We start from the raw sequence: 18,210 nt of genomic DNA on the forward strand, positions 1-18,210 counted from the left end.
AACTGATAATGGGAATTTCCAGCTCGAAAACGCAGATACTTCCTGCAACTTAGTCTGATAGGCACATGAAGGTAAGCCTCCTTGAGATCTAAAGTTACCATCCAGTGATCTTTGCCCAGCAGAGGTAAAAGCTGTTGTAACGTCAACATTTTGAACTTGGGAATGTCCAGATAAGTGTTGAGGATAGACAAATCCAAAATTGGTCTCCACGTGTTCCCCTTCTTTGGTACTAGGAACAGGCGAGAATAAAATCCTAGGCCCCTTTCTGGCACAGGAACTGGCTGAATGGCCCCTATTTGGAGTAACAGAGAAATTTGCTTGTGAGCCTCTTTTCTTTGTAGAGGAGGAATGTCTGGCATGCCTTTGAAAGGAGGCAAGGTATGGAAATAAAACCTGTAACCGTGGTGAATGATATCCAAAACCCATCTGTCTTGGGTAATTAAATCCCAATTTTCTTTGAAAAGAGCCAGCCTTCCTCCCAAAGGTGCTGCCAGGCGAGAATGTACTGGCAGCTGAAAAGGCAGGTCATTGGGTCTGTTTACGAAAGGACTGACCCCTGCCCTCACCAGAAGTCTGAGCAGGTGAACTCCCTGTTCTAGGCCTAAAAGAACCTTGAGCCCTGCCCCTACCACGTCTAGACCTACCCCTAGACTGGGAATCATAAGCAGGATATGTCCATCCCTTAGTAGGCCAATTTCTACTAAACTTTGGAGGCTGCACCTGCAAAAATCTTTAACAGTTTGCATAGACTTAGCCTTGTCCTCCATTTTCTTTAAAACTGCTTCCACAGGCGAACCAAACAACACGTCAGACTGTAAAGGAGCATCCAAAATCCTTGTCTTAACATGCTCAGCTAAATTCTGATCCCTCAACCAGGCGTGCCTACGAAGAACAGAACCAGTGGCAGCCACCCTCGAGGAGGCCTGCACAGCATCAAAACCACATTGCAAGGAATGCTTACCCACTGTTCAGACACATGAACTAAATCCTGCAACTCTTTACACTCAATACCTTCCGCCAGAGCATCCACCTTAGACTTCAATTGTGAAAGGAGATAATTTTGATATTTTAACATGTGAAACTGGCAATTCAACGCCTCATGGCTAAAGTGGAAGAAGTATACACTTTCTTTCCCCATCTATCCAAAGCCCTTGCCTCTTTATCAGGAGGAACAGGATTTTTAACAACAGAAGCCTTAACACCTTTAGGCCCCGAGAGACAGTTTCGGGTCTGCCCTAGGACTCTTAAAAGATACTTATGAGCTTCAGGCACCCTATAGTACCTATCTGGTTTAACTGGGGCAGGAGGCAAAGAATCAGGGTTCAGGAAGCCTCTGCAAAACATCTTCCACCACATTCAGAACAGGAGGTATAGCTAAAGGCCTATGCTGGGGTAAAAACAAGAATTCCCTAAGCCTCTTCCTGGAATCAGAGAAATCTTGACCTTCCCATTTAAAATGCTCCCTCATGGAATGAAGAGTCTCTGAAAATGAAAAATCCTCAGGAGGAGAAGCTGAAGGAGTGGAATCATCCACATCAGAATCAGAATAAGGAGGAAACTCCTGCAAGTCTTCAGCCGAAGACTCAGAAGCCTCCGAACACTGCTCAAAACTCTCAAACTCAGGTTCCACCCTAGGCCTCTTATCAGGAGGGGGCATAGAACCTCTAATCATAGTAATCAAATCTTCTGCCATTTTAAGCATATGTTTCTTAGGCAAAGATCCTGAAGAGCTAGGAGAACCCCCCACTGAAGTTAAACCTGGCCTGCCTCTCAAAGAAGCCTTGGAAACAGAAGGGGAGGCTCTAACCACCTTAGGAAGAGAGGGAAGAACAGCCACCTGAGAAGCCCCTTCCCAACTTTGATTCGGTCTGAAACTCCGACTTCAGAAAATTTCAGAACGCCAACCTGCACTCGCAAAACTGCTTCTGCATCGGACCATGCGGCAAAAAAGACTGAGGATATGACGTCGGTCATGCGCATTAGTACCCTGACGTCCTGACGTCAGACTAATGCGCCTTGACCGACGTCAGCCATATACTTTGGTATTCGGGCCGACTGGGACAGCGGACTACCCAATTGTTAGGACTGCAGCAATGTGGAATGAAGAACATCTGAGTGCGTGCATGATGTGGCGGATTCTGGCACCAGACAGACAACTGACCTTCTTCTCAAGCCTGGTGAAGGGGACATCAGTGTGTCTCACAACTGAGTCACCAATGACTACTGTGTTTGGTTTATTATGTCTTGTGGGCTGTGATGGTTTATTGTTTTGCCTTATGGGCTGTGTTTGTGAGACACTGGTGTGTTGTCTGCTGTGTGTGATGTGTTTGGTGTTGTGTGTGGAATGTTTGTGAGCAGAGAAGAAAACGTTTTTATTGAGGACATTTGCATAGGGGTATGTGTGTGTGTTTGTTGTGCTTGGCTATGTGATGTGAGTGGTGTGGTGCTTGGCTATGTGATGTGAGTGGTGTGGTGCTTGTGATGGCAATCTCCTCTGTCAGAATTACTGACTGTGGCGCGAGAGAGCATGGACTCCAAGATACTGATGTACGTGCATTTCTCGCAAGTGGAAGAATTATGTGATAGGAGAAGAGTGTTGTCACTAAACATGAGGCAGTTGCTACACGGTCTCATTATACCCATATTGACCAGGCTTGCAGGAGAAATTGATTTGAATTGTCCAGATATAGTGTTCCAAATGCTTGGGCAGACTTATGGAGAGAGGGTTTTGCTACGGGTTCGTCCACAAGAGTGTAGACCACAAGAACCTTTTTAAATGTAAAGTAACTGGCCTGAAGCACATTCATTCAATTTATTTCTTTGAACTTCATCAGAAAATTACAAACCTCTCACTCTTCTCACATTATAACAAATTCAAACATGGTCACATGGCATGAATGCCCCAATCACAATGCATTGCACTTCCATAAACATTATAATATAAAAATATGTAATAATAAAATGCATATATACATCAATAAAAATAAAAATACAACACTAAATCGCTATCAAAAAGGTGAAATGTCACCTTAATGTAAGAAAACACTTAATAATAATGCTGTATGAAACAAGTGCTAAGACCAAAGCTTAAAATGCTTAGAATAACAGATACATTTAATCAGGCTACTAACAAGCAGTAGTAAATGCAGCAGAATAAAAGCACTTGAATACTTAAGAGCACACAGTACAAATTCAGGAAATTTCTGGATTCCAAAACTTACAGCTAATTCTTCATTGTCCAACTGTGAATAATTTCTGTACACACAAGTAAGAGTAGGAGACAGATAACTGGCACTTTCCGACCATCAGGCAATGTGCGTGAAAGCATACCTCATCCAGAATACAATAAAGCCTCATCAAACAGGATCAGGCTTATTCTGTGAATCTGTTCCTGTTACTTTCCTCATATCACCAATATATCTGTGTTCAACAAATGATGCTAAGGATTTCACATATCTCACAAAGCCAGTGCACCGAACAGTCACAGCCCTTAAGACTAAACAACAACCCTGATACACTTGTAATGGGTGACTCTATCATCAGGCACACTGCTCACCAGGCTGAACAAGGAGAGGGTCACAGTGAGCAGCCTGTCGGGCGCTAGGATCCGCCACATAACACAAGCACTCAGGTCACTCCAAGGCAAGTACAAATATGACTCCGTCATTGTCCATGCTGGTGTGAATGACCCGAGACGTACCTCCCTGGACTACATAAAAAGAGACATAGAGGATCTCTCTGAGCATGTAGCCCAGGCTGGTATGACCCTGACCTTGAGTAGCATCTTACCCTCACCAAAAATGATGCCACAATATGAAGACAAGATGATCAATTTCAACAATTGGCTTAAGTACTGGTGTCATTCAAAGGGGATCCAATGCCTGTCAGCTTGGGATGATATGCTTGACAAGCCACGATGCTTCGCTAGGGACGGCTTGCACCTGTCACCCCTGGGCTTTCGGATATTGGCAAAGGCTCTTGCTACCCCCATAGTGCCTTTTTTAGGCAAGGCTCAAAAGACAAACCCACCTCCATAGGTATCACAAGGGATAAAAAACTAAGAGTAATGCTACTCAACGCCAGAAGTCTAAACCTCAAGATGCACGTACTCGAAACTCTCCTTAGCATGGAGAACATCGATATCTGTGCAGTAACAGAAACCTGGTTCAGGGCTCCCGAGAGCACCCCAGCACTACCAGGTTATACCTTATACCATGCTTTTCCCCAAAACTTGGACCGAACCACAAAAGGAGGGAGAGTATCGATATTCATCAAAGATACCCACACCTCCAGGTTGGTGGCAAAGCACGAAGCATCAGAGACTATCCATGTGCAACTAACAGTGGGTAAAACTGCCTTCCAGTTTATAGCCTGCTACAGACCACCCTCCCAAACCCAGGAACCCCACTCGGCCTTCCTGAGAACACTGGAAAATATGAAGGTCTCTCCAAACACCATTATATTGGGCGACTTCAACTACCCAAACATAGACTGGGAGCATTACACTAGCTCCAACACCCTAGCCCAAAGGTTCCTAGAATTTATAAACTCAAATGCTATGGAACAACTTGTTACCACTCCCACAAGAGGGGAAAACATACTGGACCTGATCACCAACATGGGGACTCTATGCTCCAGACCAGAAGTGTATCCCTCACTGGTAAGATAAGACCATAAACTAATCTCACTGGATATTCACATCCCGACCCCACCCCCTGCCCAGAAAACCACAGTGAAAAACTTCTCTAAAGCAAATTTCACACTCCTCAAAACCGAGGTGGAATCCTTCAAAGCCCCCGGGCCTGTAGAAAATACGGCCCAGACCGCAGAATCTTTTATAAACGCATTCTATGAAAACCTTCAGGAATGCATGGATCATGCGATCCCAAGTAAAACCAAGACCCAATCCTCCAAAGGCAGACGTCCTGTCTGGTGGACCCCAGCCATAAACAAACTATACAATAGAAGGAGGAAGCTACTACATGATAGAGCAAAATCCCAAAAAGGGAAGGCATCTCTGATAAGTATTAGCAAAAAACTACGGGCACTCATAAAATCGTCTAAGGCCAGCTTCGAGAGAAAAATTGCACAGGACACTGAGGATAATCACAAGGCTTTCTTTAGTTATGTTAGGAACCTGGGTGGTAATCCCCAGATATGCTCAGAATTAGTCCAAAATGACAAAAAATACAAAGAACCCACAGACATTGCCAACATCCTAGCTGACAGGTTCAGCGCAAACTTCTACCCCCCACCAACAAAAGGGCAAATATCTATCCCAGCAGAGTGCTGCCCCTGACATCTCAGATGCTCAGGTAAGAGCCGCCCTCTCCAAAGCAAAAACACAGCATCAATGGGACCAGACGGTGTCCCGGCTGCGTCCTACATGAACTCCAAGAAGAGCTAAACCCAAACATAAAACTACTGTTCAATCTCAGCCTTACTACAGGATATGTGCCCAAAGAGTGGCGTACAGCAACAGTGGTCCCTCTCCATAAAGGTGGTGCCTCAACGGATCCTGGAAACTATCACCCCATAAGCCTGACTAGCTTGGTCTGCAAAGCTATGGAAAGGATCATCATGGACCTCATAAATAAAGATATTGGGGACCTACAGACACTGGATCCTACCCAGTTCGGCTTTGTTAAGGGCAGATCCTGCCTCTTAAACCTGGTTGATTTCTTTGAAACAGTCACCAAGGCCATTGACAAGGGGAAGGTGGTCCACACAGCCTACCTGGACCTCGCAAAGCCTTCGATACAATACCCCACTCGGGCATTATAGATAAGCTCACCAGCTTAAATATAAACCCCTATGTCACTAGATGGATTGCAAACTGGCTCAAGAATTGCTGGAGCCATGTCAGACTCCAAACCAGTTACAAGTGTTGTCCCACAAGGCTCAGTCCTGGGACCTCTCTTGTTCGGTATATATTTCTCGGAGGTACAGGCCAACACGGAAGGACTGTGGCTGACCAAGTTCGCAGATGACTGCAAACTGGGCGCCATAATCGACTCTCCAGCCGACACAAGCATCCTCCAAAAGGGCCTCATAGAAACAGACAACTGGTGCCAGAACCATGGCCTCAAGCTAAATGCCAAAAAGTGTATAGTCATCCCCTTTGGCAAAAACAAGTGCCCACAAATTACCACATAGGTGGTAATCCATTAAGTACAGAAGAAGTAATTAGGGACCTGGGGACCCAAGTTGATAGCAATCTCTCATTTGACAACCACGTGGCCAAAGTGGTTAGAAAAACATTTTATATAGCCCACCTAATCATGAAGGGATTCACATCTAGATCAAGGGAGGTCATTGTGCCTCTTTACTCATCCCTCATTAGGCCCATAATTGAGTACAATGCCCCTTTTGGAATGTACCTTACCAGACACCTGCAGCAACTGGAAAGACCACAAAATTACCTCACCAAGAGGATCAAAGGGCTCAAACAGATGCCATATGCTGCCCGGTTAAAGAAACTCCATCTCTACTCAGTGGCATACCGCCTGTTCAGAGGCGATCTGTGCCTGACGTATAAAGCCATGTCCAACCCGGAATTAATGGACATGCTGCACCTCAGTAAATCCAAATCCCATCGAGCTACGCTACGAGAGACTTGAACCTCAGCACTGAAATAAATAGGACATGCTGGAGGGACAGATTCATAACCCAGAGGCTCCCCTTCACTCTGGAATAAAATCCCAGTCCAGGTTAGGCAGAGTCCCTCATTGACTCTCTTCAAGAGGAATCTTGATGAGTGGATGGGAGATCGTAGGTTTACCCCGGGTATCACTTCTGTGTCACTGTTAGACAGAGGCACAGTATACTAACCTCGAAAAGGGGCATAGCAAAATAAATTTAAAATGGGTAGCGAAAGCCAAACACATTCTGGCTAGGCTTATAAATGCCCTAGGGCAGATAACCTAGTATGAACCTATGAACCTAAATAAAGTTTGCTAGACTGTGCGATTACTAAAATAAAATTGTCAAAGATTCCAAAGACAACCACAAGGCATTCTATAGTTATGTCAAGAATCTAAATGGCAATGCTCAGATCTGCTCTGAGCTACAACAGAATGGCATTAAATATACTGATCCCAAGGATATTGCCAATATCCTGGCAGATCGATTTAGTGCCAACTTCACCCCCCTAAAGGGCCCATCTCAATACCAAAAGATTGCCAAATGCCGGTAATCACAGCCACACAGGTAGAAACCGCACTCTCCAAAGCTAAGAATACAGCATCCATGGGACCAGATGACATCCCGGGCTGTGTACTACATGAACTACAAAATGAACTGGCACCTCACCTAAGTGTCATGTTTAATCATAGCCTCACTTCAGGCTTCGTGCCCACTGAGTAGCGCACAGTTACAGTTATCCTACTCCACAAGGGGGGATCCACCTTGGATCCCGGGAACTACTGTCCCATCAGTCTAATGAGCCTGATCTGCAAGGGCATGGAATGCATTATCATGGAACTTATAAACAAAGACATTGGCAACCTTCAAACACTGGACCCCACCCAGTTTGGGTTCGTGAAGGGCCGATCTTGTCTCCTAAACCTGATTGACTTCTTTGAATCAGTCTCCAGAGCTGTGGATGAAGGTAAGGTGGTCCACACAGCCTATCTGGACCTCGCCAAGGCCTTCGGCACCATCCCCCATTCTGGAATCATAGATAAACTTACTAAGTTGGGCATAAATCCCTATGTCACTCGATGGGTTGCCAACTGGCTTACTGACAGAACCCAGACTGTAAAATTAGCCCACTTCAAATCCAGCTCCAGACAAGTGACAAGTGGAGTACCTCAGGGTTCAGTCCTGGGACCGCTCTTGTTTGGCATCTACTTTTCTGAAGTACAGGCCAACACTAAGGGACTCTGGCTAACAAAATTCGCAGATGACTGCAAACTGGGAGCCATTATTGAATCCCCAAATTATGTGGATATTCTACAAAAGGGCCTTGCAGAAACAGATGCTTGGTGTCAGAGCCATGGGCTCAAGCTTAATGCCAAGAAATGTATAGTTATCCCCTTTGGGAAAAAACATGTACCCATGAATTACCACACAGGTGGCAGTACACTAAACACTGAAAGTGTGATGAGAGACTTGGGGACACAGGTGGACAGTGGTCTCACTTTCGATAACCACATCACCACAGCAGTCAAGAAATCTTTCTATGTGGCACACCTCATCACTAAGGGCTTTTCATCCAGAAAAAAGGAGGTCATTGTCCCACTGTACTCATCCCTCATTAGACCCATTATAGAGTACAACTCCCCATTTGGTATGTACCTCACAAGACATCTGCAACAACTGGAAAAACCGCAGAGATACTCCACTAAAAGAATCACAGGCCTAAAGCAGATGCCCTATGCTGACTGTCTAAAAAACCTCCAGCTATACTCTGTGCATATCGTCTAGTCAGAGGCGATCTCTGCTTAACATACAAGGCCATGTCAAACCCTGAGCTGTTGGACAATCTTCACTTAAAGAAATCCCAATCCCTCAGAGCCACATGCTCCAGGGATCTAAATCTTGTCATCACAATGAACAAAACATGGAGGGATAGGTTCCTGACCCAGAGACTCCCCCATACTCTGGAATAGATTGCCCATACATGTCAAGCAGAGCGCCTCATTGGCCCTCTTCAAAAGGGACCTTGACAACTGGATGGGAGACAGGAAATTCACCTTGGGGATCACGTCAGTCACCCTGCTAGACAGGGGTCCAGGTAAGTAAATATTGTGGGAAGAAATATCTGGGGAATTGTTTGGCTAGGCTTGTATAGGCCCCTAGTGCCAATAGCCTAGTACCAACCCATGAACCTATGAATAGTTTATTATTATATAAACCCAAACAAGTTTTCAATGCAGTACTATTTGCAGGAGGCAGCACCTTCAAGATGACTTTCAGTTTAGTTTTAGTAAATGTAATTATGTGCATAGAATTTCCCTTGTGGTATTATTGTAGAATTTACAGAATTCTTTTTTTGCCAAGTCTGCCGACAAGCTACTTTGCCAAGTGACTGGATCTGTTGTGACAGTATAAATACTCTATGTATTGGCCTATGTGATCCGTGCAGTTTCTGCTTTTTGGTTTCATGCAGGTAATCATTTATAAGGGTTACCTGCAATGATGTATATAACTGTTGTGCATTAGGTGTGAGGGGGCAAGGAGCCAGTTTCATGTTCCCCTTTCTTTGGGGTCGTGCAACCTCTGTATCTTAACAATTAAGCTGCTGGAAGGGTGCAGCCCCCACCTGGAGTGCCCCTACAAAGATGTTTTTAGGTTTTCCCATACTTGCTTGTTCTGACAGTTAGTAGGTAGCCTTTTGGAGTGCATGATGCTAGTGTTTATTTATTTACTGATTGAAGGAGGTGTATGCAGGAAACAGATACAAAAAATATAAAGCAGAATGCAAACAACACATGAAACAAATTAACCATACTACACCACTGAAAACTTGAATTATTTAGTAGCGCTAACATTTAAGAAAGAAGATGTGTACATTCAGAGATAGGACTCACAGCCCAACCTTTGTGTTCAGCTTTACATTAGGTGCAGGTTGTGGTCTTAAGTGATCAGGTTAGCATATTAAAGCTACATGCCTTTACCTTTGTTGATGTATTTATATATTGTTTGTTTACAGAAATATGCCTTTAGCTCTTTTCTGAATGTGGGGAAGGAAAGGGTCAAAACACAATGCTATGCACGTAGGGTATGCACGGCCCGAACATACCAAATCAACCACAATTGGCCAGCATAAGGTGAACCTGGACACGAATGAAAAAGAGTTGAGTAAAGTACATAACTTTTATTTCCAAACCGGTTTCGGCTAAACCGCCTTCTTCAGTGAAAAAGTCTGTTACATGTCAAAAATCTAATGAATATTTATATGCATCCCCAACCAATGGGATACATGGTATGTTCCCGCTCTTGGACATGATGACATAAACAATGGGATAATCAAGAAATAAAAATAACAATAGCAAAAACAAAGACAAAGAGACAATTCCTAGTTGACCGAAGTGATATGATAATAATTATATACATAAATATGAACATATTTAACTTATTAATAATAAAAATAAAAATGAAAAAATACGATATGGGTATCCATAATTGAAAAAAATTGGATCCAAAAGGTAAAGATAAATAGGTGATGGTAGAAACCAGTCATAGTATGACCAGCAATATAATAACAATAATTAATGAGATCATGAATAGTTACAGGTAATGTTGTGTACTTGAGTATAATCCAAGGTAGTATGTAAATGCAAGTATAAGGAATCCAAACCACCCAGCAATGATACACAGATAAAAAACAAAAATGGAAACCAGAATATGAATACAAAATTTTCATGGCAAAAAACAGAAAATAAGTAAATATATTAAATGAGAGATATCTAACAAACTATATCTCCTTATTAGAGTATTATGGTAAAATATACATAATATTATGGAACAAAGACAGGGTCCATAAATATGAAATAACCAGACAGTCATATAAATAATATATACGAGGCACGGCACAGAATCCCAAAAATTAAACAACATTGTGGAAAATATTTCACAAATGGTCATTCAAACCTGGGGGAAATAATGCCCCTAGGGTAATGATCCAATATTTCTCCTTGTGATTGAGAATACTGTGCCATCCTTGTGAGTTGCTTCTGTCTCCAATGATTTTATCTATAATCATAAATCTAAACTGAGCATTATGATGTTTCAAAGTATGTCTATAAAGGGCATTGGTTTCTTTTTTGTTCTTAATATCACTCTTATGTTCATTCATACGAATTCTTAAAGACCGGGAGGTTTGTCCAACATAAAAAGCTGAACATTGGCAGGTAGCCAAATAGACCACCCAACTGCTACTACAGTTACCAAAAACTTTGGATTCATACACCTTACTAGTATTAGCGCTGGTGAATTGTTTAAATTTGCTAACCTGTTTACAAGAACCACAGTGTCCACAGGGGAAAGTGCCCAACAATTCATCTCCAGACATAGTAATTTGTTTGTATATAGCTCCTCCACTTTCCTTGTTCTTAAAGTGGGAGAACAATGAACCTAATGTTTTACCACATCTGTATGTAAAGTGACACTGTGGACCCAAAATTTGTCTGAGCTGATCATTTGCCAAAAGAATATTCCAATGTATGTTGATTATACTTCTGATTGCATTATGATTTCTACCATAAGTGGTAACGAACCTGAGAGTTGATTTGGATTGGTTGGTATCCCGTGCTTTGTATTGTAATAGTATGTTCCTATCAGCCTTGTTGGACCATTCACATGCCCTGACAATATCCTGCTGTTTGTAACATCTATCAACAAATCTGTTGAACAAATCTAACCTAGCACGTTCATAATCTTGTTGTGTTGAGCTTATGCGTTTGATACACATAAATTGTGAAATTTTGTATTCATATTCTGGTTTCCATTTTTGTTTTTTTATCTGTGTATCATTGCTGGGTGGTTTGGATTCCTTATACTTGCATTTACATACTACCTTGGATTATACACAAGTACACAACATTACCTGTAACTATTCATGATCTCATTAATTATTGTTATTATATTGCTGGTCATACTATGCCTGGTTTCTACCATCACCTATTTATCTGTACCTTTTGGATCCAATTTTTTTCAATTATGGATACCCATATCATATTTTTTCATTTTTATTTTTATTATTAATAAGTTAAATATGTTCATATTTATGTATATAATTATTATCATATCACTTCGGTCAACTAGGAATTGTCTCTTTGTCTTTGTTTTTGCTATTATTTTTATTTCTTGATTATCCCATTGTTTATGTCATCATGTCCAAGAGCGGGAACATACCATGTATCCCATTGGTTGGGGTTGCATATAAATATTCATTAGATTTTTGACATGTAACAGACTTTTTCACTGAAGAAGGCGGTTTAGCCGAAACCGGTTTGGAAATAAAAGTTATGTACTTTACTTAACTCTTTTTGAGTTTTTTCTTTTTCATTCGTGTCCAGGTTCACCTTATGCTGGCCAATTGTGGCTGATTTGGGAAGGAAAGGGTGCCACTTGTTTGCTTGGGGATGCATTTATAATATGGGGGCTCATAACAGAGGTGTGTTCATTGTGCTTTAGTGTGATGGATGGTATAAGCAGGTTGGGTGGAGTTTGAAAAGGATCTGAGACTTACAGTGGCTGCCTTTCTGCGATTATGCTAGCAAAAAGGAATAATTCCATATCGATAAGTTAGAAAATTACAAGCCAAGAAGGAGGTTATTTCATTGTGGGATGGGCAGACACTTGGCATTAGCTAGAGCATTGCAGTGGTGTTCTCCTCTAGGTGAGAGGGTTATAAATCTGCATATGTTGGTTGAAATGGTACGAGGTTGAAATGGGGTATTTCTTTTTTGTTTAGGTGGCTCATTCTTTCACCAGGAATGGTTTTGGTTTGTAGGCAACTGACTACTTTTTCTTTAGTGAGTTGGACCAGAGTCTATTTCATCCACTGCATGTCATAAGTGTTGCACTTCTGTTAAGAAGCAATCCTACATCCCAGTCTTATTAATGCTTTCTCTGTGTTATGTGAATGTTCCTCTAGTGTGACTCTTGTAATCAGGATATTATACAGATAAATGACAACAATTACACTCCTTATAAAGACACTTCGTACAGTCCTCTAAAAAACAGCAGGTGCAGATGACGTCCCAAAAGGTAAACAGTGATACACAACCATTCCCGAGTGCTTATGGTCACATATTTCGCAGACCAATTACCTAAACTTATTTTTGAAACATTTCTAGCTTCTTGCCAACAATGTGAAAGATTTTCTGCTCACATTTAGGGCACTGCCTCCAAAAACTAACTGGTTAACCATTAGTTTAAAACCTCTACAGAATCTCCAAACAACCAAACAGATTCATCATGTTTCAGTTCAGGCATCATACGAGAATCCCATTCTGAATATTCTATAGGCATTACAGTTTTTATTTTAACAGTCTATTTAAACTTATACCCTGGCAAACTTTAGGTAATTCAGTGATCTGAATCTAAAAAAACTATGTTTAGCATCTTCTATGGTCCCTTTTGAGATGCATAGTTCTTGCTTAAACAAAGCTTTATTGATTAATGAGAAATTTATCTAAAGCCTTAGATTCAGAATGTATGTGCTTTATTTCTCCATAACTTAAATGAATTTTATTTAGCAAGCCTCCTTCTAGAAAGCTTGGTCTAGTACCTTCATGTACTACTGAAAGTAAGGTTTCCCTTCATTGCTATAAGAAACATGTATATCAACAACTTCCGATGTTTTCCAGGTTCTCCTGTATAAATTTACAATACATCAGTTTGTTGCAAATCAATGTTACTTTTTGAATTTCATTTCATTCAGTAAGGTGACTCTGCTCCCAGTATCAAACTCAAAATTGTACAAACTTCCACTTCAGTTTCACTGATACAAGGGATATGGTTTACTTAATATACATTTAACACCCTGTACATTTTATTAAATAAACATGTGTCCCTGCCTGTGCTGTGCTTTCTTCTTCGTTATGAGCAAGATCAACTGCCAAATATTCTTTCAGGTGTATCACTTGCTTTCTTGAAATGAGTCTCTTTTCTTATTTCTACAAGTTCTTGCTATGTGCCCAATTTTACTACAAATAGATTTATGCCAGCATATTTTCGATTCAATTCTTTTAGCCCAGATCCTATATTGTAATCCGAATTCAATTAGCGTCTCAAGAATTAGAAGATGGCCGAGGAAAACGGAGGAAGGATCTTTCACAACCTGCTCTCCTCTCTGTGATGGTAGAGTCAGGGGAGTACACACCTGGAACATCAACCTCTGGACAGAATCCCCAGGGAAGACTGTAAATCATTACTGGTTCCAGCATTTGAACGAAGGGCACATTGATGGGATACCTTTTATAAAAGTGAAAGACATGCCCATTACTTAATCCCATTGCATACAAACCCCATAAGACATCTTATGGAACTTCTACAGTTCTGGCTTCTGAGCAGCATTACTCTATCTCATTAAGCCCAAAACTGAATAGGCACACAGAGGGAAACATTTAGGACTGTATGGAACCCCCATCACAATTTCTTGTACTGGATGATGACAACAGACTTGCTGCTCATCCCTGAAGTGGAATAAATGAATGGACCACAGGGCCAATCTTCTGTGGGCAGCAAAACAGAGCAACTGAGTGAGACAGGAGGGAGGCTTGATGGTCACCTGAGGTTCAGAAACCATAACATAAGAAAGCCACTACTTCATTACGGCAGCATGGTCCTGTACCTGTTAATTTATTCAATGGGACTATACCCCCTACCTGCTTTGCTAACTGTATGACTGCGCTACTGAAATAATGTATTCTGATATCAGACATACCTGTTCTTTGAGTGCAGTAACGAATTTTGCGCATTTGCTTTGGCAAGACATTCTGGATTACTGTAATACACCCATATAACACAACATCAATAGATATTTAAGTTAACTGACTGCAAAAGATGCAGAGTTATCTTAGCTTTCTAATCAACAATCACTTGGGTGGAAAAATCTAAGCATTCAAAAGAAATAACATCTCATACATACCTGCAGCAAGACCAGCCAGGAAAGCAGCCCCTAAACTTGACATATCTACAAACTCTGATTTATATATTTTCTGGTTCAGCAGATCTGCTGAAAGCTGCATGATAAAGTTATTGTTGCAAACACCTCCATCAGCTCTAAAAGGACAAAAAAGAAAAAAAATAAACAAGTACAGATTTTCATTTTATATCAATATGGCATAATTACTTTACTAACATTTACCTGCAGAAACATACCATAATATCAGCATTATTGCACAATCTGTAGTTCCTACAATCTGTAAACCTATTTTCATAACACATATGCCTACTGCACATAAAAGTGCAGTCAGAACTGCTCACTCAGTGTTACATGCTTGAAAACAAGTCATAAATGAAGTATAAAAGAAAAAAAAGGAGATTAGTTCAGTTTAAATACCGACTTACACAGTGCTGGACAAAAAAAATCATGGTTTAATCCTCTATGAGGTATGGCTTGGGTAACCTTATTTTAATCTATGGCTCTGAACACAATTTATTTAGCTAGGACTCTCTTGAGGTGACATCTGCCAGCTGTTGTCAATGAAGGAAAAGATGGTGGTAGGGTGTTGGCACACAAGAAACGGTTACATTACACTTGTGATTTTGATGTGCACTTCTGAAATACCGTTGGGTTCAGTCGTCTATAAAACTATGTGTGACCAAGGCAGCTCAACACCTTATATATTTTATGTGCCCTTGAGCTCAATATAAAATTTCTGGAGGCAAGATCTTCCGTAGTTATAGCCCCTGTGTAGTAGCATCACTCTATCTCATTAAGCCTAGAGCTGAATAAACATCCAGTAATTTTAGAAAGCAATAATGTTTATTACATTGGCCTGAAGGTGCCATGGGAAAGCTTCCATCGACAACATTGGCGACCTGGGTTTGATAGCATCATGATGGAAGCCTAGTGGGGGCTGCAGAAATAATTAGCACTGTCAGCTAATGTCAGGCTTACTTCATCTTTGGAGGAGGGCTCTGCAGACTGCAATAACACAGATGCATCTCCTATCTGCTTATTACACAAGACAAAGGAGATTATATAATGGTGTGCTTGAAAAATCACACAAAAACATGTTTGCAGCCACCACAATATCATATATAACAAGCATACAATAGATAAGAATAGGGCATTACAGAAATAGCCTGTACTCCTTAATATGACAAACTTGGGGACCTGTCACACGGCATCAAGCTTTATAAGAAGAAAGGCAGTATAGTATGAGTAGATCCCCAAAGGACCCAAGGCCTGCATGGCAGGGCACAACATCCCATGAAAACTCTTATTTAACTCAGACTAACCCTGGTTGCCTTTAATTTTAGTCTAATTTTAGTCTTTAATGTAGTACACTGTTTAATACAATATGATATGCTTCTACCAATTATTTAATAGTGTATTTCCTGTATTATTATTATTCATCTTATTCTCTGATTTTGTGCATGTGACTACTTGCTATGCTCTGTGGATAAAGCTTATCATAAATAAAGGGGCTGGTCAATTATTTACTTAAGAGAATAACAGCTTCAGTTATGTCCTTTTAAAAATGCACAAATTCTAAAGACAGAAAATTAAAAGAATACTTGGCATGACTAACCACACACACACACACACACACACACACACACACACACACACACACACACACACACACACACACACACACACACACACACACACACCAAAAGAAAATATATATACAAATCATCAGAATGTTTACTGTACTTAGTGCAACAAATTCCTGTATTTGGTAATTAAAGATTCTGCTATTCACCTATAAGAGTAGCAAACTGCAAGTTTATTTCCTTACCTAAATATTTAATCACAGTTTTATTCTTCTACCCTAAAAAAAACAACAGAATAACCATGTCTTTGCTTGTTTTTCTGCGTATGAATTACAGAAGAATTTCTCTTAAATACTGTTAGGCATACCTCTCAACTGTTCAAATTTTTGCCTCAAATTTTGGTCTATTTCTCATAAAATTGTAGTCTGCTAGCAAATCATTGCCAAATCACCGAGGATTCAAGTCAGAATATAGTGACAGACATCTGAATTTCAGGCTTCGTAACCTTCAAAAATTCATGCTAATTCAAAACCTGTTGTTCTAAGTTTGTAAGAGCCATATTTAAAAATTGTCCCTACTTTTGGGCCTTTGTTCCCCCCATTGTTTATGGCTTTGTCCAGATTTCTTGCTCCAACTGGTTGAGAGGTATGCTGTTAGGTAAAGTACCAGTCATAATATGAGTACAAGTATCCTCACATCAAATGAGAAATAAGAGTATATTTTGTCAAAATATCACAGCAGCTGCAGTACTCTTTTACAAGGAATACCTCTCTCCCACAGACATCACACAAAAGGCGGCAGTCACTTCCTATAGTAAAGACTGACAGGCAGAAGCTCCAATGAGAAGAATTAAAACAGGAGTACCCACTAACCTGTAGCCGATACTGAACCTTTTAGATCTTAAATGACTCTACAGTCACCCAGATACATGATGGGAAGGAAATCATAATGGCAGACTGAGAAGCTCTTGGAAATAATAATGCTATATGAGGTAAAATACATAAACAGCAGATGCATAAGTGCTCAGACTACCAACAGATCTTTGAGAAGACCCTTTAAGCTTGGTAGAATATTTGGGCATATCCTGAAGCCTTATGTGGCTATTCTTATCAAAATTTTGATTCTGTGCTTAGAGGGCATCCCAAGTTATGCAATAATCAATTGCTCCTGGGCTAAGTCGTCTGCTCAGCTCAAGATCACAGGTGCCCACCCCTAAATCTACCAAGGCATAAAAACTACAGTAGAGAGTCAATTATCTGAACTAATTGGGACCTGGGGTGGATTGTAAAATCAAATTGTTCAGATAATCAAACAGAACATCGAACCAGATAAAAAAAAAAAATACTAAAATATTGCTTTTTTGCATGCAGGGAATATACTTTTCAAACATTCAGCAATTACAATGGACAATAAAGAATATTTTCATTCACAAGCAGGCTACAATCATAAAAAAATACACACAAGCAAATATGTATAACGATTACTTATTCAGACTTTATGATTTTTCCTACCCGAAAACTTTGAAAGGTTGCATTCAGATAACTGACGTTTGGATAATTAACTCTCTACTGTATTAAATAAAAAAAGGCCAAATTCATAAAGATTAGCACAAAGTGCACACCGTGTGTACACTCAGAGTAACTTTTTTGAGTGAACAAACAGAACAGGCATCATGGTAGAATGTTCTTGAATTCAGAAAGTGTACACTTTATGGTCCCCTTTATAAATCCGGCCTATAATGACTAATAATCACAAAATGATAAACTTTGAATTTATATATAGGATGCCTTCTGATTACGCCTCTCCAGATGGACTGCCAGAGATGATGGGAATAAACAGCACTCCGAAATATCAAATGCTTTAAGAAACTCCTAACATTACAGCTCTCAAATATAATGCACTTTATGTCTTTTGAAATACTGACAAGAAGTTTAGATGCAATATGACATTTATGAGGAAAAAATGCTTCCATGTGTTTTTTGATTAGCTATCCACAGATTGGGCAAAAGTGCTGTGTTTTATTTATTT

The 18,210-nt window shown here is 40.5% G+C and overlaps 1 protein-coding gene across 1 annotated transcript in view; it reads right to left on the reverse strand.

Annotated features, from left to right (window-relative positions):
- GK5 (glycerol kinase 5) overlaps positions 1-18,210 on the reverse strand; it is a 478,960-nt gene that overhangs the window by 17,628 nt on the left and 443,122 nt on the right. The window contains exon 15 of the mRNA XM_044071017.1: positions 14,603-14,736. Coding sequence (XP_043926952.1) covers positions 14,603-14,736 — 134 coding nt within the window. The remainder of the gene's footprint in view (positions 1-14,602; positions 14,737-18,210) is intronic.

Source organism: Protopterus annectens, chromosome 5.part0, assembly GCF_019279795.1.
Source record: "Protopterus annectens isolate FY-2018-M chromosome 5.part0, PAN1.0, whole genome shotgun sequence".
Classification (NCBI taxonomy): domain Eukaryota; kingdom Metazoa; phylum Chordata; order Ceratodontiformes; family Protopteridae; genus Protopterus; species Protopterus annectens.